Source organism: Chiloscyllium plagiosum, unplaced genomic scaffold (assembly GCF_037043375.1).
Source record: "Chiloscyllium plagiosum isolate Xiang-an unplaced genomic scaffold, Cpla_swu_hap1 HiC_scaffold_22, whole genome shotgun sequence".
NCBI lineage: Eukaryota > Metazoa > Chordata > Chondrichthyes > Orectolobiformes > Hemiscylliidae > Chiloscyllium > Chiloscyllium plagiosum.
In genome coordinates this window covers 51,806,970-51,828,898 of record NW_028270160.1, presented here as the reverse complement: position 1 = coordinate 51,828,898, position 21,929 = coordinate 51,806,970, and the positions used below count along the sequence as shown (strand labels likewise).

At 41.2% G+C, this 21,929-nt stretch overlaps 1 protein-coding gene across 2 annotated transcripts in view; it reads right to left on the bottom strand.

Annotated features, from left to right (window-relative positions):
- Positions 1 to 21,929, bottom strand: part of prkg1b (protein kinase cGMP-dependent 1b) — a 750,557-nt gene that overhangs the window by 78,008 nt on the left and 650,620 nt on the right. For both annotated transcript variants that reach the window (XM_087999056.1, XM_087999057.1), the window contains exon 10: positions 5,526 to 5,622. In XM_087999056.1, coding sequence (XP_087855182.1) covers positions 5,526 to 5,622 — 97 coding nt within the window. The remainder of the gene's footprint in view (positions 1 to 5,525; positions 5,623 to 21,929) is intronic.

Genomic DNA, 21,929 nt, shown 5'->3' with positions numbered 1-21,929 from the left:
ATATTTACCTGCTTGCTTCTCTTTGTAACTTCCCCTTCTAATGCACACAATGTCCTCTTCTAATGCGCACAACTATTTTCTAGCCACTTATAACTCTTAACCATTGAAATTATAGATTTGAGATCAAAAGTGTAGAGCGAAAAAACCAAGTTCAACTTTACCTCTTAAGATGGTGATGGCAATAGCAATAATTTGAATTTGTAAAACTCTGTGAATGCAGTAATTATTTCATGACATTTCAGATAAGAGAAGTATGGAAGGGGAACAGATTTAACATTAGTAAGCATGATTTGAAGCTAGCACCCATATGCTTGGTAAAAGAGGTAGACTCTGAAGTTGTGGAAAGATGTAGTAACGTGGAAGATCTAGTGGGAGTATAGCTCAAAACTCGCTAAGATCTAGAGGGAGTATTTTGGAGTGTAAGACCAAGACAGTTAATGGCACTTAAGATTGAGAAGAAAATGCTTAGTAAGCTAGTGTCAGAAAAGCAGGAAATAGGAACTGGAGAATGGAGAAAGTTATGGAACTTCAGACAGATAAATCTCCAAAACGACAATGGTCTCCATCATAGAATATTAAAATAAAAAAGCTTTAAATAAGTGCAGATGCATTTGCCCTTTTCTTGCACAGCATTGCTTATTAAGGACCTGTTTGCCTGGTTTATAAAATTTCAATTGTAGTTGCATTATTTAAGGAGAAAAACTATCTACCATGAGTGACAATGATTCAGACACCTACCATTGTCAGCATAGAATTGTTAGTTAGTTCTTTAAGATACTCATTAGTGTGGTATAACACAAGACTCAATGAATCAAAACTCAATTAAACATGTTGCTGATTTTTGTCAAATGTCCAGTGAATTCATGCCCTTAAGTGATTCGTACCACACTCAATAACATTCAAGACCATTAATGTTCATGATTAAAAGCACTACATCAAGCATATGTCCTTGGGTATGAAAAATATATATCATACTAACATTGTGTCTTTGAGTTTAAAACTCTTGAAAGACACAAATTGAATACGAAATGGCAATAACTCAGTGGGAAGTGAACAAATTTAATGGGGTCAAATATGATTCAAGATACTTTCACATTCCACAAGTTAGAAATTCAAACCACTTTTGAACCCATGATCCACGTTGCATGCACATCAAATATGAACACAAAAAATGACACTGATATGGAGCAAGATTTCCTCCTTCTGGAAGTTTCACACTGCTGTTTGAGATAGCAGATCAGCCTATAAGATTGAGTGCAAGCCGTATTGGGATGGATGATTGCTTTAAGACAGCCAGTATTTATGTAAGGCAAATATGTTGCAAAAGTCTCAGGCCCAAGAATGCTTCTTTCCTTATCCACAAAAACATGAACACATCTCCTGACATTGGTCACTTTTCAAACTTCAGGCAGCTCTGTGCTTGCCTCAGTTCAGACCTCGCGCTCATTCCTAATTTAGTTCCCACTTCACTTATTGCTTTTCCCCTCCCTACCCTTACGCTCCGTGACTTCAAAGCTCAATCCACACCCTAAAGCATAATGAAAAGTAAAATAAGAGGCAACCAGTTTAAGTAAAGATCTGATTAACAAGCTGGAGGGAACCAGGCAAAAGCCATCAATAAACATATTTATAGCTTAGATTGTCATCTTAAATACATGTTTATTTTCATACAGACACTTCCATTCATGGGTGTAAGATGAAGTCTTTCATTCAGAGAGCAATCTTGGAGGAGAAAGTGAGGTCTGCAGATGCTGGAGATCAGAGCTGAAAATGTGTTGATGGAAAAGCGCAGCAGGTCAGGCAGCATCCAGGGAACAGGAGAATCGACGTTTCGGGCATAAGCCCTTCTTCAGGAATGAGGAAAGTTTGTCCAGCAGGCTAAGATAAAAGGTAGGGAGGAGGGACTTGGGGGAGGGGCGTCGGAAAGGTGATAGGTGGAAAGAGGTCAAGGTGAGGGTGATAAGTCAGACTGGGGTGGGGGCGGAGAGGTCAGGAAGAAGATTGCAGGTTAGGAAGGCGGTGCTGAATTCGATGGATTTGACTGAGACAAGGTGGGGGGAGGGGAAATGAGGAAACTCATTCAGAGAGCAATGCCCATTCATATCAATGTGAAATCTCAAGTCACGATCTAGAAAATAACTCTCGTTCATGTGGTTATATAAGATATATGCAGCATCCATGCAAAAATGTATTACTTGAAGTATAATAAGCTAATAAAGAATGAAAATGGTCTTTGAAGATTTAGTTGTAGAATTGAAAGAATAAAATGGACTGAGGGTACCCTAATGCCTTTCTATCTTTATTTTAATGGTAAAAGAGAAAGGAGTGGATGTTCAATGTTTGAGCTGAATTGAAGTCTAGTTGCAAATCCCCCACTCATTACAGAAACCACTCTACTACATTTCCCCACTGGAAGTGAAAAATTTGCTTGTTTCGGCAATAGGCAGCTACATTGTGTTGCCAGTTTTGTGTGTGTATGTATATTAAGTTAAAAAAGAGAGAGCTGGGCAAAATGGAATACTTCAGTCCCTTAATGGAAATGTACTGAGATGTTAGTTTACTGCATGGGATCATCTACAATCATAATATTGAACTTGGGAGCTCTTGTTGGTATATTGTAACTGTATTCTCTACTATTTTCTGCATGCCTGTTTTCTAAGATGTCATAAGGGGTTAAATATCTACCTACTGTGCTGTACAAAAGTTAACATTTTCACAAATACTTTTTACCTCAAATTGGACAAACATGTAATACATTCCTTGGCTCGCATCAGTTGTTTTATAATTAAAACATGACTGAGAGGCCATGCATCCTGAACCACATGCCAGCCATCCATATAGGTTCGTAGAAAATATAACTAACAGTTGGTCAATTAAAGGCAGAATGGGAACATTTAGGTTCCCATGAAACAAAAATGAGACTCTTCATTGAAGAGGCTAAGAAGATTTCTGTGGATGGTATTTTGGTATTATGGTATGGCTAGATATTTTTTGTGGCTAAGAAAGAGAATAAACATAAGGCTTAGCATGAGTTCATCCAGATGGTGAATAATAGTCATTGACCCGCACATGAAAGGCTTTGTGGAAGAGATCAATCAATTTGACCAAAAGTGCCACAATAATTCATGATTTCATTCATTATGATTTCACAATGTATGTTCCCTTCAAAAACGATGATTGCTACTAAGAACACAAAACACAATAAATGACTGTTAACAATCTTGGTTAGATGCCTGCTTTGGTTCAGTGGCTTCACACTTGTCTCTGAATGAGTAGGTTACGGGGTTAAGTCCCACATCAGTGATCTGAGCACACAATCGCGCTTGACACTTTAATACAGTATCAAATAAGTTGTTGATATGAAAGATACTATTACACCCTTCAAAAAACAACACAGGAGCTCTTTCAGTGCTCTGGCTAATGTCCCTCTCACAACTAATGTCACTATCCAGGAAAACGGAAACATTGCTGTGCATGGGATATTACTGTACAAAAACACTAGCTTCGCTTTTTCCCTACATTACAACAATGACGAACACTGTTGAAGTACTTCATAGGATCCCTACAGTGTGGAAGCAAGACGTTTGGCTGATTCGGTCTAACACTGACCCTCCGAAGAGCATCTCATCCAGACCCACCCCCTACCCTCTCCTTGTAACATTACATTTTCCAGGACTAATTCACATAGTCGCAAGGCCCTGGACACTACCGGGCAATTTAGTAAGGCTAATTCACCTAACCTGCAGATCTTTGGACTCTGGGAGTAAACTGCTGCACCCAGAGGGAATCCATGCAGACACAGGGAGAATGTACAAAGTCCATACAGACAGTCACCCAAGGATGGAATCAAACCCTGGTGCAGTGAGGCAGCAGTACTAACCACTGAGCCACCATGCTGCCCTTCATTGAAGCACTATGGGATGCCCTGAAGTAACTGAAAGGTACTGGATAAATGCAAGTTGTTCTTTGATAACAGTTGTACAATGTCACTGGAACAATGGACGTGGCATCTGATATTACAAAGAGGGCTTTCTAGAAAGGGAATCTGCACCATATAGCAACAAAATAAATAATACTGCCCAGGAGCTCAAAATGAAAGTCAAAGATTTGAGTGACTGCAACATCCATTTCTGTCACTCTGTGCTACTTATAGTGTTAAAGCAGATCTCTAGTGTCTACTTCAGAGGGCAGCTATGAATTTAAGGTTGAGTGCCTGGCAAAAGGTAAAGAAGGTGCATGGATCCAAGTAGGAAGGATTGCTATTTGACAGGGGACAAACACTCATGCACCTCCTTCCATGCTAACGCTGTAAAGAATACAGTGTGCTACATCATTCTGCCAATTCACTGTGGGTCATATTGTAAAATACAATGCTTCTAAAGATTAACTTTTGCTATTTTTCAACCTCACTTAAGGAATGTATAATTGTAACAAGATACATGCATGGTCAACATTCTCTGATAAAAAAATAGTAACTCTCAGAATCTTTTCTGAGATTAGATTCTGGTCAAATTCTGGATATTGGTTTTCTAACAAAAGAGAGGAAGGGAGGGAATTGTTGACGGATATACAAGTGATAGTGTCAGTGCAATCAATCTACCGTAGAAATGCTGCATAATTCATAAAATTGGCTCTATCGAGACAGTATTGTACGATTCGTAGAAAGATGACTAGGGCACCTGTTATTTCTGTGGACTGCACCCTGGCTGACTTTGCAATGTCTCCTGCCATTGTCTGTAATGAGCCTGTAGATTGATTTAGTGTGGTTTTCACATGCAGTTCTCATTCCAGGAAGTGCCATTAGCCATTGATCAGGTCTCCAATAAGCACTTACTTTCACACAAACCTTTTCTTGCTGAGGTGTAAATGTATCTTACAAGGGAGTGTATGTTGGAAGGCTTAGACCCTTCTGGGATATCCTCACTTGCAGTTTCTGCTTTAGCTCTCCAATGTCACCAACAACAAACTCAAAAGCTAACTCACATTTCTGTGTTATCTGAAAGGCATAAATTTTCCCTACAGCAAACAACCAGCCCTCCACTTTAATAAACCCCCAGTATATTTGCATAGTTCCCACTGATACTGCAATGATGAACATCTCATGAAGTACAAAAATCTGCAAAATAAGTTGGTGCTGTAATGCGATTTAAAAACTATTAACGTAACAAGTAATTGCAACAGGAGTGAAATTGAATGTTTGAGGTACCAGCATTTATTTTTAATTTTTACACGTTTTTATTAAGGAGCAACAATTTTTTAATGTTGGCATACCCTTTAAAACTCACCCTCATTACCATCACTGAAAATGTGGGACTGGAAATTCTGACTTTAGGCAGCAATTTAAAAATAAATCATCTTTCATTCTGTTCATTACATACTTCAAAGCCACTTCTTTGACTAGGAAGCATTTTGAAATGTCCTGACATTGTGAAAGGTGCTATATAAATGCAAGTTCATTCTTTTGCTGAACAAAATAAGAGGCAGGGTTAGACAAACCAACTGTTTATAAAAGAAATTGCACCTACCAGCTCAACTCTTCCAAATCCTCCAACTCCCAGCGTATCAATGATGTTAAAATCACATAGTTTCAGGTTTGAAAAGAAGGCAGACTCAGCTTCATATCTAGATTTTGTCAGATGAAAAAATGGAAAGTTCTTAGTTGTGATGAAATGGCAATTCTGCAGCATTATTACAGGATGGAAGGGCAGCGCAAATGATCTGATCTTGGTTGCTTCATCAACCGGACCTACACTTTCTTGTGTAAACTGACCATGTTCTGGCCCCAGAAATCCAACACAAAAATGTTTACATTCTGCTGTTCCCCTACATTCATCAATTCAGAAAGTGTAACTAAGGGTCTTGCTGGTATTAATCCTGGACCAAACACATTCCTCTGTATGCCTCTCATTTCTTCACTTCACATTGGCAATTTTTTTTTTTAAAATGAGAGATTTAAATAACCAATTATTCAAGGCAAGGGAAGGGAGATGTAAATTCTTAGGTTTCCATATCTCATTATCAGAAGTACCTCCCAAACCAATTCCTCGTCTGCAGCTGGTAGAGCTTATCGAGATGGGAGGGATCAGAAATGACAGGTCCACAAAAGTCAGCAGAGAGCAGACACGTCCAGTTTTGCACTAGAAAACCGTTCATAGTGAATATCACAAAGTACTTTCCTACGACATTGTACATGGCTTCAAGGTATTGCACAGCACAAAGTCTTCATTAATGCATTACTCAGAAGTTGCCTTTTCTGAACTGAGTGACAATATATGAAAGTCAGAACTCGAACACTGCCAAAAATGAATTACCTGAATTTAGAATCTGACAAATACAGATGAGAATGTAGAAGCCCCACATTCATTTACTAACAAGCATGCAGCTCTAAAAATAGCAACATGTGGTGTGCCCTGGTATGAGGAGAAGAATCTGATGATATGCACTATGGATAGGCATCTGGTGGCTAAAAAAAGGGTTAACCACATGATCTGATGATTGGCCTTTAACCCACTTTATTGCACGGTTCAGTGATTCGTGCTGAAACGCATTGTCAGGACTGTTCTTTGCCTTATTCTCGATACAATATCTTGAAATTATTTTCCCAGTTAAAATATTAGCTTACTTCATTTGTGTCTGGAGATGTAACAATGCACAAATGTTTCCTTATAAGCAGTCAATTATACTTTATAAAAAAAAGACTTGTTGATGTAAGACTTAGCTGTATTTGTATCCAGTTTGAATCTATGAAGGAATATTTTAAGGTACATTGCATCATAAATTTGACAACACCCCAAATGACTATCATCCTTGATCTGATGAAGATGGACCTTTTGATATGTAATTTCCATTCTAAAATGTAGAAGGGACCATCATTTGAGGAATCAAAATGTGTATGCGATGCAGGGTCTGCACAACAGTAGCTGACAGATCTCCAAAGGAGAGCCCTCGGATATTATACTGATGATCTATCTATCTTCACAGACAGATGAGAAAGATCCTATAATGCTAATCAAAAACAGAAATTCCCAAAAGTGCTCCTATTGACTGTCCCTCCCTCCTGAAAAGCTCCTGTCTCCCTTTCTTCTCCAAAGTGCTTGAGTTTCTTGTCACCTTCCAAATACAACCTTTTCTTTCACTGCGTTTCAATCCTTTCATTTAGATTTCTGTCACTGCCATGATATCAAAAGAGCTGATCAAAGTCACAAACAATAATCTGTGACAGTGACCATGATAAACTTATCTTCCTCAATTTTTCTGCAGCTTATGACACAACTGACTATGTCATCCTCCTCGAAAGCCTCTTCTGGGTGTAACAATCCTCACCTCGTTCCATTCTTATCTGCACAATTGCAGCCAGCAAAGGTTACTCAGCGCACTCATGTTACATTACCTCTGCAGTTTCCCAACAAACTGCATTGGCCCTTTCCTATTTCTCATCTCTGTACAATCCCTTGGTTAAATCTCCCTAAAATATAATCTTAGTCTCCACCTGCACATTGTCACCACCAACCTCTACCTCATCATCAACTCTCACTACCCTGCCATAACCATTCATTCTGCCTCTCGAGCTTGTCAAGACAAACAAGCAGGAATTTCACCAACTAAGCACGACACAGCCACTGTCACAAATTCCATTCTCTTTTGCATCAACTCAATTCTTCATGCTGGGAACTGTGCGGGGATGATCCAAATCTCTTCACATCTTGATGTTGTTGATAACTCTGAGATAAACTTCTGATCACATATTCATGCCATCAACAAGACTGCTTACCTCAACCTCTGTAACACCATCCAACTTGCCTTGCCTCAGTGCTTCTGCTGATGAAACTCTTTCTGATGCCTTTGTCACTCCTCGATTGACTGTTCCAATGATCCCCTGGCTGACCGCATAACTTCCACCTTACAAAGACCTGAAGTTATCCAAAACACTGCTTCCTACATTTTGGGTCAACTAACATTCCTCTGTTTGCTGATCTCCATTGGCTCCCTGTCCATCAACACCTTAATGCTACAATTCTCAACTTCCTTTCAAATCCATTGCTGGTCTCATAACTCCCAAACTGCTTCCTTCCTTGCAACCCTTTAAGATTTGTGCGTTTCTCCAACTCTTGTCTTTTTAGCAATCTCTGATGGCTGTGTCTTCAATTGCTTTAGTCCTGAGCTCTGTTCTAACACTTCTAACGTATCTGCCTCACTACCCCTCTCCCCTCCTTCATAGATGATCCTTAATACTTCCTGCATCATTAAGCTTTGTGAATATTGCATGTTGCACTGACGTACATTTTGTCTGATAACGATCCTGTAAAATGATTTGGGATTTTTTACATTGTTAAAGATGTTGTGTAAATACAAGCTCTAGTTATTATTGCTTTTATTTTCTTTCAAATGGCAAATAGGATATCTATTTAACTTATTTCAAATTATTATAGAGAAAAATCTGAATGGTTGATTTGAAATTGAAGGACAGAAAGTTTGGATAAGTATTTCTACAACATCTGAAATATGATGTCATGCATTCCATTCTCTTTCACAAAACTACCATCTGTTAATGAGCGGCAATTAGTTCACAAATCTATAAAAGAAACATCCAATTACAATTCCTTAAAAGTGGATTTGAAATATTGATACATCCTGGGAAGCAATTATTAATTAAAGTTTGATAGAATGTAGTGCCCTCTTTTTTAACTCTGTACATTTCCAACAGCCATTTGCGAAGCAAATAGATGAGGTTGTTGCTGAAAATGTGTTGCTGGAAAAGCGCAGCAGGTAAGGCAGCATCCAAGGAGCAGGAGAATCGACGTTTCGGGCATGAGCCCTTCTTCAGGAATGAGGAGAGTGTGCCAAGCAGGCTAAGATAAAAGGTAGGGAGTAGGGACTTGGGGGAGGGGCGTTGGAAATGCGATAGGTGGAAGGAGGTTAAGGTGAGGGTGATAGGCCGGAGTGGGGGGTGGGGGCAGAGAAGTCAGGAAGAAGATTGCAGGTTAGGAAAGTGGTGCTGAGTTCGAGGGTTGGGACTGAGACAAGGTGGGGGAGGGGAAATGAGGAAACTGGAGAAATCTGAGTTAATCCCATGTGGTTGGAGGGATACGAGGTGGAAGATGAGGCACTCTTCCTCCAGCCGTCATGTTGCTATGGTCTGGCGATGGAGGAGTCCAAGGATCTGCATGTCCTTGGTGGAGTGGGAGGGGGAGTTGAAGTGTTGAGCCACAGGGTGGCTCAGCAAACCAAACCAAAGGAGTAGCCATGGGCACCCGCATGGGCCCCAGCTATGCCTGCCTCTTCGTAGGATATGTGGAACAGTCCATCTTCCGCAGCTACACTGGCACCACCCCCCACCTTTTCTTCCTCTACATTGATGACTGTATCAGTGCTGCCTCGTGCTCCCACGAAGAGGTTGAACAGTTCATTCACTTTACCAACACCTTCCACCCCGACCTCAAATTTACCTGGATCGTCTCAGACTCCTCCCTACCCTTCCTAGACCTCTCCATTTCTATCTCGGGCGACCGAATCAACGCGGACATTTACTATAAACCGACCAACTCCCACAGCTACCTAGACTACACCTCCTCACACCCTGCCCCCTGTAAAAACGCCATCCCATATTTCCAATTCCTTCATCTCCGCCGCATCTGCTCCCAAGAGGACCAGTTCCAACACCGAACAACCCAGGTGGCCTCCTTCTTCAAATACTGCAATGTCCCCCCAGACGTGATCGACGATGCTCTCCACCGCATCTCCTCCACTTCCCGCTCCTCTGCCCTTGAGCCCCGCCCTTCCAATCGCCACCAGGACAGAACCCCACTGGTCCTCATCTACCACCCCACCAACCTCCATATACATCATATCATCCGTCATCATTTCCGCCACCTCCAAACGGACCCCACCACCAGGGATATATTTCCCTCCCCTCCCCATCAGCATTCCGAAGAGACCACTCCCTCCATGACTCCCTCATCAGGTCCACACCCCCCACCAACCTAACCTTCACTCCTGGCACCTTCCCCTGCAACCCCAAGAAATGCGAAACTTGCGCCCACACCTCCCCCCTTACTTCCCTCCAAGGCCACAAGGCATTCTTCCATATCCGCCACAAATTCATCTGCACCTCCACACACATCATTTACTGCATCCGCTGCACCCGATGTGGCCTCCTCTATATTGGGGAGACAGGCCGCCTACTTGCGGAACATTTCAGAGAACACCTCTGGGACACCCGGACCAACCAACCCAACCACCCCGTGGCTCAACACTTCAACTCCCCCTCCCACTCTACCAAGGACATGCAGGTCCTTGGACTCCTCCATCGCCAGACCATAGCAACACGACGGCTGGAGGAAGAGCGCCTCATCTTCCGCCTCGGAACCCTCCAACCACATGGGATTAACTCAGATTTCTCCAGTTTCCTCATTTCCCCTCCCCCACCTTGTCTCAGTCCCAACCCTCGAACTCAGCACCATCTTCCTAACCTGTAATCTTCTTCCTGACTTCTCCGCCCCCCACCCCTACTCCGGCCTATCACCCCCCACCTTAACCTCCTTCTACCTATCGTATTTCCAACGCCCCTCCCCCAAGTTCCTCCTCCCTACCTTTTATCTTAGCCTGCTGGGCACACTTTCCTCATTCCTGAAGAAGGGCCCATGCCCGAAACGTCGATTCTCCTGCTCCTTGGATGCTGCCTGACCTGCTGTGCTTTTCCAGCAACACATTTTCAGCTCTGATCTCCAGCATCTGCAGTCCTCACTTTCTCCTTGATGAGCTTGTTGACCTGCTCACTGAGCTGGTGAGTTTGTTAGCAGACATTGCATCACCATTCTCGGTAACATCATCAGTGCGCCTCTGTGAAGCGTTGGTGTTCCATCCCACTTGCTATTTTTGTGTCTGGTTCTGCTGGAGTTGGTGATGTCATTTCCGGTTTTGTTACTGGTTCTGCTTCTTAGTGGTTGGTGCATGGGGTCCAACTCTACATTCTTGTTAATGGAGTTCCGGTTTGAGTGCCGAGCGTCCAGGAATTCCTGTGCATGTCTCTGTTTGGCTTGTCCTAACCGGAGGTACACCGATGGTGTTACCTGGAATGGTGACGAAATGCCTGCAAACAAACTTACCAGCTCAGCGAGCAAGTCAACAACCTCATCCACAACCTGAGCTACAAATTGTCTTGAGTGCTCCAAAGCAAATCGATTCCTGTGTTCATTTGAATGAGGAACTGGGCTGTCAACAGACCAAGTTAGGCCATGAACAGAACATCATCATATTTACTCAAAGCAGCCAGGAAATATCCAGGTATACCTCCAGGTAATCACATTCAGCCCCATTCTCCTATCTAGGCACCTACCTTTGATTTACCCTGAGTAACAAAATGGTTAAAATAGAAAAGTAAAACCTATGTTTAAATTGGTACCAATTCATTGTTCCTATTTATTTATATTCATGGGACGTGAATAGCACTGGATAGGCCAGCATTTATTGCCTGTTGTACATCAGTTGAGAAGTGTTAATACTTAGGAATGGCATAAGCATTACCCAAAATGATTACACTGGATGGATATACAGATAGAACCGCTGACGATCTTGAAGGAATCAGGTCCAACATTGATTCTTGATGAGGAGCGGAATCAAAGGTTACAGGAAAGGGCAGGAAAGCCAACGGAAGAAATGTCGGATAAGCCATGATCTCATTGAACAATGGAGCAGGCTCGAGGGGCCTGATGGTCTACTCCTGTCCTTATTTTGTGGAGCTTTTTGGTCTTAACATCTGGTCTTCCTCAAGACTTCTGCAACAGGGCACACTGTATCAATACAACGAGTTGCTAACAAGTAATAAATTCTATTTTGCTCACTAAGATTCTTCTAATTGGACCAGAAAGTTCTGCATTAGACCAAAAGGCCCTGAAACTCCCAGTATGTGAACAGGATGTTGGCAACAACTTTCATTATAAGCAACAGCTCACACAGTGTCATTGAGCTGACATTTTCAACGAAGATACTATGAGTTGTGGCGCAGATTTGATTTGACTATTTACATAACACATGAAAAGAGTGGTGTGAGATCTTCAGATTCGACTTAGAGTCACCCACTCATACAACACAGTCCACAGTAGAGAAGAGCTGAAGATTAATTGATGCTTTGGTGATTATCTTCCCAAATTCTACAGCTTCTATAATGATTCCTGCAGATTGGAAATTTCAAATATTACCTTGCTGTCTAAGAAAAGAGTTTGAGAGAAAACAGGGAACAACAGACCTGTTGGCCTTACATTAGCCATAGAGAAAATGCTAGAATGTTTTTAAAATGATGGGATAAATAGACACCTGGTTGATAATGCCTGCCACTGTATTCTCAGATAGTGAGCCATGGTTAGAGAAAACTCTCTACAGCTGAGTAACCATGTGGCCCAGGGGGCATAACACTTAGGGTTAAAGGTATGCAACATCACATTTCCAGTGTAGGGGATACTAAACAGTAGAAAACAATACATACTTCAAAATCAACAATTCTCACTCTTGAGCAGCAAAGCATTGAATCTTATTCGAATGATCAATGGAATTAAATAATGTAAAGTTAAGGAACAACTGATCCAGGAATTGCTGGTTGAAGTCAAAGTACAGCCAGTAGAAAATCTTGTAGGATTCCCCAAGTCCACGGTGGAATTTATAAAAAAAAGACACAGAATCTGGAGATGATATGGTTGGCATAGTGGCTCAGTGGTGAGCGTTATTGCCTCGCAATGTCAGGGACCTAGATTTGATTTCATCCTTGGGCGATTGTCTGTGTGGAGCTTGCACATTCTCCCCGATTCTGCGTGGGTTTCCTCTGAATGCTCCGGTTTCCTCCCACTGTCCAAAGATGTGCAGGTTAGATGGATTAGCCATGTTAAATAATGTCTCGGGAAGTGCAGGCTAGGTGGATTAGCCATGGGAAATGTCGGGTTACAGGGTGGGAAGCATCTGGGTGGGATGCTCTTCAGAGGATCAGTGTGGACTCAATAGGTTGAATGACCTGCTTCCACACTGTAGGGGTTCTATGGTTAGCTACATACACATAGGAAACTGGATGCATACTGTAAACAAGAAGTGTGCGAATGACACAATTATTTTCCACTGCTGTGAACACTGAAGAATTCTCAGGTTGCAAGAGCGAGCAAAGTTTTTGAGGAAAAACAAGCATTGGGATAGTCAGCGAACAGCATTCCCTTTGATTCAATTTACAAATCTGCAACAGATGTAACTCAGACAGCAACACAGCTGAGTAAACAAATAACTAGGGCAGATTCAGGACTGATGTTAGACACTGAACTAACTTGGAAGAAAGTAGTTCAAACAGAATATTGACTTCTTTATGTTTCCAGGAAAAATCCTCAGTATTTTTGACAGAGATCATGCCATTATTGGTTTTATCAATAATGCGATCACAGAAGGCAGTGAGAGAGTCAAAACCAATCCAAATAGAGTCATAGAGTCATAGAGATGTACAGCATGGAAACAGACCCTTAGGTCCAACTCGTCCATGCTGACCAGATATCCCAACACGATCTAGTCCCATTTGCCAGCTCTTGGCCCATATCCCTTTAAACCCTTCCTATTCATATACCCATCCAAATGCCTTTTAAATGTTGTAATTGAATTAACCTCCATCGTATGAAAAAGTTGCCCCTTAGTTCTTTAAATCTTTTAAATCTTTCCCTCTCATCCTAAACCTATGCCCTCCAGTTCTGGACGCCCCACCCCAGGGAACAGACCTTGTCTAGTTACTCTATCTATGCTCCTCACAATTTTGTAAACCTCTATAAGGCCACCCCTCAGCCTCTGACGCTCCAGGGAAAACAGCCCCAGCCTGTTCAGCCTCTCCTTATAGCTCAAACTCTGCAACCCTGGCAACATGTTTGCAAATATTTTCTGAACCCTTTCAAATTTCACTACATCCTTCCTATAGGAGGGAGATCAGAATTGCGTGAAGCTTCAGCACAAATTGACAATAAAAATCAGCTGATTGAAGATATGGTGCTTACAATTTCCAGGGAATTCATCTATGAGAAGGAATAATCAACATCCAATGATTCAGAAAACTGCAAAGAAGAAATAGTCTGTTCCAGCAGAGATGACAGCCTCTACAGAGAAAATCCAATAGATTAATGGTCCTCCAATTTAAGGTGACCTATAGACTTCAGACTATCAGGAAGAGAATTAGAGCCATTGGTCATCCAGCCATTGACAAACAATCTTTCCAAGTCCAAACAGAACACATTTCCAGAGAATAATGAGACCTCTATATCACCCGAATTTGCAAAATCAGCGACTTGAGGCAAGATTGGGTAGTGGAAAATAGAATTACATTTCAAAATTTATAAAATAAACGAGAAAAAAGTTTGAGGGAATATGTTATACACAGTTAAAAGGATTAATAATGAGGTGCACCAAAAACAGAGTCATAAAGTAATAGTCATAGAGTCATACAGCACAGAAACGGACCCTTTGGTCCAACCAATCAATGCCAAACATAATTCCAGACTAAACTAGTCCCACCTGTCTGCTCCTGGCGCATATCCCTCCAAACCTTTTCTATTCATGTACTTATCCAAATGTCTTTGAAATGTTGTAACTGTACCCTCATCCACCACTTCCTCAGGAAATTTATTCCACACAAGAACCACCCTCTGTGCAAAACATTTGCCCTTCATGTCTTTTTTTACATCCTCTTTTACTTAGCTTTCATGTTCTGCCGAATTTGATTCTTCTGTCAAACTAACACAACTGATGTCAGAATTAGGTTGTTACAGAAGGAGGAGAATTTCTGTTTCTAAACTGATGTTCTCATTCAGAACCTTGTTTGATGCGAGGGAGGTTCAGACAACGCTGCACAGACAATGGCATGCCCAAGGGGCAACCCTTCCTGATTTATTGGTGGGCTATTCAATTAGGAGGGCTGAAAATTAGACTCAGTGCACGCTAAATCTGGGTGACACTGCCGAACTGAAGCTTTACACCAGAAATGCCAATTCTGGAGACTGACCCCAGATATACTTCAGCACAAATATATCAATGTCTTCTGGTCAGTCATGTTGGAGTGAAAATGATTTACCAAAACAGTCACTACAGCACAGAATGAGATTATCATAGAATCCCTACAATGTGGAAGTAGGCCCCTTGGCCAACAAGTCCACACCAACCCTTCAAAGAGGAACCCACCCAGATCCATTCCTCTACCCTAATATCCTATAGTTACTTCCGATTAATGCACCTAACCTACACATTCGTGTATACTATGGGCAATTTAGCATGGCCAATTCATCTAACCTGCAAATCTTTGGATTGTGGAAGGAAACTGGAGCACCTGGAGGAAACCCATGCAGACACAGGGAGAACGTGCAAACTTCCCACAGACAATCGCTTGAGACTGGAATTGAACCCGGGTCCCTGGCGCTGTGAGAAAACAGTGCTAACCATTGAGCCACCATGCTGCCCCATTATTCAGCCTATGATGTCCATGTTATGCTCTCTACAACACAACTGAAAATGTGTTGCTGGAAAAGCGCAGCAGGTCAGGCAGCATCCAAGGAGCAGGAGAATCGATGTTTTGGGCATGAGCCCTTCTTCAGGAAGGGCTCATGCCCGAAACGTCAATTCTCCTGCTCCTTGGATGCTGCCTGACCTGCTGCGCTTTTCCAGCAACACATTTTCAGCTCTGATCTCCAGCATCTGCAGTCCTCACTTTCTCCTCTCTACAACACAACCCAATCACTCCCATTCCCCAATTCTATCCCTGTAGGACTGCAAGTTTATTGCAAAATGCCCATCCAAATTCTTGTTGAAAGTGAGTGAGTCTTCACTCTAATCACCCCCACATCAGTGTGCTCCAGGTCAGCACCACTTGCTGCAGTAAATAGTTTAAGAAAAAAATCCCTCTGCGTCTCTTGCCTGAAATCTCTCGTCTGTATCCCGTTGTCCTCGAAACCACCAACAAATGGGATCAGCCTTTCTTTATTTACTTCCTCTTGTATATCTTGACCCAATCTTCCCTTCTCCAAGGATAACAACATCATCATCTCCAGCCTTTCCTTGCAGCTAAAGTCTTTATGCCTGGAATTATTCTAATAAATCTCTTGACCCTCTCAAGGATCTTCCCATCTTTCCTGAAGTACGGGAACCACAACTGGACACAATAATCGAAATTCTGTGAAGTTCTTGCAGACCCCCCCCCCCCCCCCCCCCAACCCCCGCTTTCACACTGATTACCTGTAATTATGAAGCCCAGGATTCCTTCTCCTTTGCTTATTTCTCTCTCTCAACATACCCTCCCACCTTCAAAGGGCCACACCCACAAATCCACAGTCAATCTGAGCCTGAACACTCTTTGTATACCTATGCCGCTCTCCTACCTCTTCTGCTAAACTGCACTCCTGCACATTATCTCTCTTTTAAATTGTCCTGTCACCTAGTTATATCCTGTGGCAGTCAATAGGTACACTCTCATTATCTGCAATACTTCCAAGTTTTGTGTCACTAGCAAATCATGAAATATTATTTTGCCTTCCAACATTCAAGTTCTTGAAATGTTTCAGAGAAACCAGTTGGCCTAGCACTACTCCTTTGGGGATAATACTGTCTACCCTCCAGTCTGAAAAACAATCAACCATTTGCCACATTCATCAGAGTCAGAATTTTATCCAAGTGACTCAGATTCTCCTATTCTATGAGCCTCAATGTAATTAACCAGTCTTTTGTGTGGCTTTGTCAAAAGGTTCCTGCAAATCCAAGTAGACAATATCCATTGCTTTCCCTTCATCCACCCTTCTCTGTTTCTTCATCAAAAAAAAAATTAGACTGATCAAGCATCATCTGTTTTATAAGTCCTTGCAATTTCTCTACGTGTCTGTTGATTTTAGTTTCTCTATCACTTATTCACCGATCTGACAGGCTTGTAGTTCAAAGAAATGGTATAACACCCTTTTTTGAATAATGTGTCACATTTACCAATCTCCAATCATTTGGCATCTCCTCTGCACTAGTGGTAAATTGGAAGGTTATGGGAAACCCATCTATTATCCCCACCCCTACTTCCCTTAGTAATCTTGGATGCAAGCCATTATTACCCATTACCTCTACCATCTCCAGTTTTACTGATACGTTGTCAGATCGCTCTTCCTCAGTAAAGACTGATCAAATGTATTCAAGTATTTTAGACTTGCTCTGCTTCTCTAAACATACATGGCTTTTTTGTACCTAAAAGGCCCTTTTCCACCACTTGCCCCTAGCGTACAATTTAAATGCTGGCAGAAGATTTCTGAGTTTCCTTTTATATCAACAGCAATTCTATAAGACTATGATAAGACCACAAAAAGTAGACTAACCAGTCCATTAAATCTGCTCTGCCGTTGGGTGAGATCATGGCTGACCTGAGGACCCCCAACCCCATTTCCTTGCCCTACTGGCATAACACCTGATTTCCCTGTTGATTGAAAATTCAACCCGTCTCAGTCTTGAATGCTTTTAATGAACCAGCTTCCACAGCTCTCTCTGGTAAAGAATTCTAGAGATTAACTGCCTTCAGAGAGAAGAACTTCCTCCTAACCCCGGTCTTAAATGGGTGGCCCCTTACTCTGATGTATGCCCTTTGACTCACGAGGGGATCCTGTTCTTGCATTTACCTTGTCAGCCTTATTTTCCTCTTCACTTCTATTCCATTTCACTTCTACATATTAACTTATTGAATTTAGCCTGGCTCTCACTTGAACAATTCACCAGACAAGCATTCGTCACCCTTTGTTGTTGTTTCCATTTCCCTTATCATTAAGGTGGCTTTCATTCCCTTGCTTTTCAACCTTATTGGAATGTACTTAACATGTGCCTGAATCGCCTGTCCCCTACACTGTTCCGTTAAACTTTGCCTGCCTCTTCGGTTCCAAAGAACTATCAAATACTTCAAAATGTTATCTTCCTCTCACAGTTGCAACAAGTGCTTGTTGCAACATTAGGCAAAGGATAAAACAATTCCCTCTCATTGTCACGACTTGGAAACTCCCCTGAGCTGGTATGCCAAAGTGATTTCATTTACATAGAAGCATATTTCAAAGTTTTGGTGAAAATGTATGTTTATTCCACTGAAAGGTGGAAAGGGAAGTTCATCCTTTTCAATTTCTTTTTAATTAAAAAACAGGGCTACAAAAGAATCCAAAATATTGAAGTCTATCACTCTTAGCTTTTGATATATTTTTAAAAGGGGCACTAATATTTCCTCTTTACTGTAAAATATTAATTTGACTGCATGATCCCATTTATCTTTTACCATTAGTTTCCAGATAATTTTACTCTGTTCCAATTTGGGCCTTGCTAGGGTCAATAGGTTACAGAATAGATTTTAAGTGGTACATTTGTTCATCCACCATTCTCAATAACTTTGGCAGAGAATCCATTAAAAAAAACCTGAAAGTGGTGGAGTGTGCAACTCCTCCTCTTTCTTTGGGTTTTTCATAGATTTTCCATTGGCAGCGAAAAAGCTTGCTGAAGTTCAAAGTCATGATGTTAGAACCTCGTCTGCGATTCAAGCCAATTACTTGCAATGGCTTAAATGGATGAGATTGTGTCACACTTTCACCATGTACCTTCTAAGTGGTGAGCTTTGGTAAGGCAGGAAGTAAGTCACTCCTTGCAGACTTCCAAGTTTCTGACCTGGTCTTCTTACCACAGTGGATATCCAGCTCTTATAAACTGGCAGCAATGCTCAAGAAACACAACAGTCAGTTAGATTTGGGGACATTCATGATACTCAAGCCCCATTTCACCACTAGACACATCAGGTTTGGAAGATGAAACACTCATAACAAGTCCAGCATCAGCTCAGAAAAATGTCTCAAAAAGTAGAGTACTGACAGAATGAACAGTTCAAAGACTTTGATGTCAATGGGTTTATTCTGAATTTGACTTTAATGATCATGATGAATAGGATGGGTGATTCATTTACGTGGTTCAAGGAGCTGGATAAGGAACCACTACAGACTCTGACGAACATCACTGTCAGAAAGAGCACCGAATCATCTTTGCAATAATCAACAGATTCAGTTTTAATGGATCAATGTTCAGCAATCCACAAAAGTGGAATAGAAACAGTAAATGTTGGGAATACTCAGCAGGTCAGGCAGCATCTGTGGAGAGAGAAATAGAGTGAGTGTTTCAGGTGGAGGATCTATCACCAGAACTGGAAAAGCTCAAAACCACAAAAGTTGTTAAGCAAGTACGGAGGTATGAAAGGTGAAGCCAGGTAAAAACATTTAAAGGAATATCTGTGATAGGACAGAAGGCAGGGGAGATTATATAACAAAAGGGATGATTTTTCAATGTAAAGGGAGATGGTAATGGGATGGGTTTACAGGAGCTGAAAATAGCAATAACTGCGGTATTACTTTTTCATGAATAAAATGGGAGCATTCATTATGATCTAATGTTACTGAAATTAATATTAAGCTTTCAATGCGGCAAATCAAAAGAGAAGAAGATTCTACTAGAGACACGGTTTGGTGGTGTTTAAGTTGGAGAGACCAAAGGCAGCTAAGATGATTGCTCTTCAATCCATGAGTGTGACTGACATTGAGCTTCTGGTCACAGCATTTTAATTCTTCCTTACAAACGTTTCAAAAATTTCAAGTAAATCTGTCAAACACAATTTTCCTTCTGTAAAACCATAGTGACTTCATCTGATCACACTCTGATTTTCGAAGTGCATTGCGAAAATAAATTCTAGAATTTTCCTGATGTTTGATGTCAGCTTAACTGACCGGTTATTCCCTGTTTATCTCCCTCTTTCTTGAACAGCAATGTTACAATTTCTAGTTTCCAAACTAATTAGACCATTCCAGGATATTGTGAATTTAGGCAAATTATGGGCAGTGCATCAATTATCTCCATAGCTATTTATTTTAGATGTAGATATAGGTTGGCAAGTCCTGGATTTTAGTTTCAAAAGTTCTTCCAGTAATTTACTTCTGCTGATAATAATTACCTTAATTTTCTCATTATTTTTACCACTTAGGTTACCTTCCATTTCTGTTGTGGAACGTTTTTCCTCTCCTGCGAAGATAGACATATTGCTCAATCATTTTGCCTTTTCTAATTCCCATTATAATTTCTCCCATCCCTGCTTGTGTCAAAACTAGTGTCATTTACAAAATACCGTGCCGGGACTGCAATAAACACTACATTGGACAAACAGGCAGAAAACTAGCCACCAGGACACATGAACACCAACTAGCCATAAAAAGGCATGACCTTCTCTCACTAGTATCCTTACGTACGGATGAGGAGGGACACCACTTCGACTGGGACAACACATCCATCCTAGGACAAGCCAAACAGAGACACGCACGAGAATTCCTAGAAGCATTGCATTCCAACTGGAACTCTATCAACAAACACATCGAGTTTGACCCCATCTACCACCCCCAAGAAATGGAACAGCAAGTGACCTCACCACAGGAAATAACACCACCACAGGAAATGACATCACCAACCCAAAGAAACCCAGACATATAAATAGAAAGCAGGAATTTTCAGTAGTGCTTTGCCTGAAGCCCACTGAAGATGTTAGCTAATAGGGTGACGAAACGTCTGGAAATGAACCTTCCAGCTCAGCGAGCAAATCTGTATACTATTATAAGCCGCTTCCTTTAATTTAATAGTAATCTTAGCTTCTTAGATAAGATTTCTATTTTTGATGAGCATGTTAAATAGTTTCTTTAAATGTTTCTTATTGCTTATTTATAGTCATTCCCTTTTATCAACTCATTTCAATAAACCTTCGCCAGTTCTTTGTTCATACCTCTGTATTTGGCTTTGTTTCAATTTAATATTATTGACTGTGATTGCAGTGTGTTGTTTTTAAACTTACCACAGAATTTAATTGCATTTTGATGCCTTGATCCAAGTTGACCGTTTATTCTGAGATTACTAATTAACTCTGCTTCTTCACACTCTTATAGATCCAAAATAACATACTCCTCGTCAATTCCAAAATATGTTGCTCCAAAGCCGCCCTGGAAACATTCCACAAACTCATTTCTAGATTCTCCTTACCAATTTGATTGGTCTAGTCTTTAAAGAAATATTAAAGCCCATCACAATTATCAAATTACCTTTATTGCAACACCAATAATTGTTTGTTTAATGCTCTGTCCAGTGGCATATGACTGATTAAAAAAGCAAAGGGTTGATAAACTAGTCCCAGCAACATCTTGCACATCTTCAGCTTTAATCACTGCACATTGGCTGTAGTAACAGCAGCTGCCTGGGTCTTAAGGTCTTTCACTGGAGCATTCCTTACTCCTTTAATACTTTACTCAAATCTATCCCTTTCAACAGTTTTTGGCCAACTATCCTAACCTCTAATGTGACTTGGTGTCAAGGTTTGTGAAGTGGTTTAATGTGATACAAGTGCCATAAAATTAAAATGTTGTCATTATCAGTAGGTGGAGTGAACATAGGATTTAGTGTCCAAACTGTAGACAAGATAATCGACCAATAAAAGAAATAGCTTTCATCTTCAGCTGTGATCTCCTATTAGGAAACTTGTGGGTGGCTGATACAGCACTTGGAAGTGAAGGACACCTGTTAACTAAGTTGAATTATTTCCCACAAAGGAGGTGTTACAGAGTGTAGAATGGAATGTGCAGTTCAGCTGCTTGAAACCCAAAGTCAAGGAGTCAGGGGGCGTAGGCGAATGCCATGCACAACTGATTAACACTTGCGTCTCTGAAACATACCCCAGTGAGATCTGTAATTACTGGAATTCCAACCGCCTGTCAGTGAAACTCCAACAGTCAACCAGCAAACTTAATCCTTTCGCGTGTGAATAACTTAGAAGCGCTGGCTTGTTTGGTGTCACACAACTAACAACATAACACAGACAGCAACAAACAGCTTCATGTCAACTCAACTTGCTG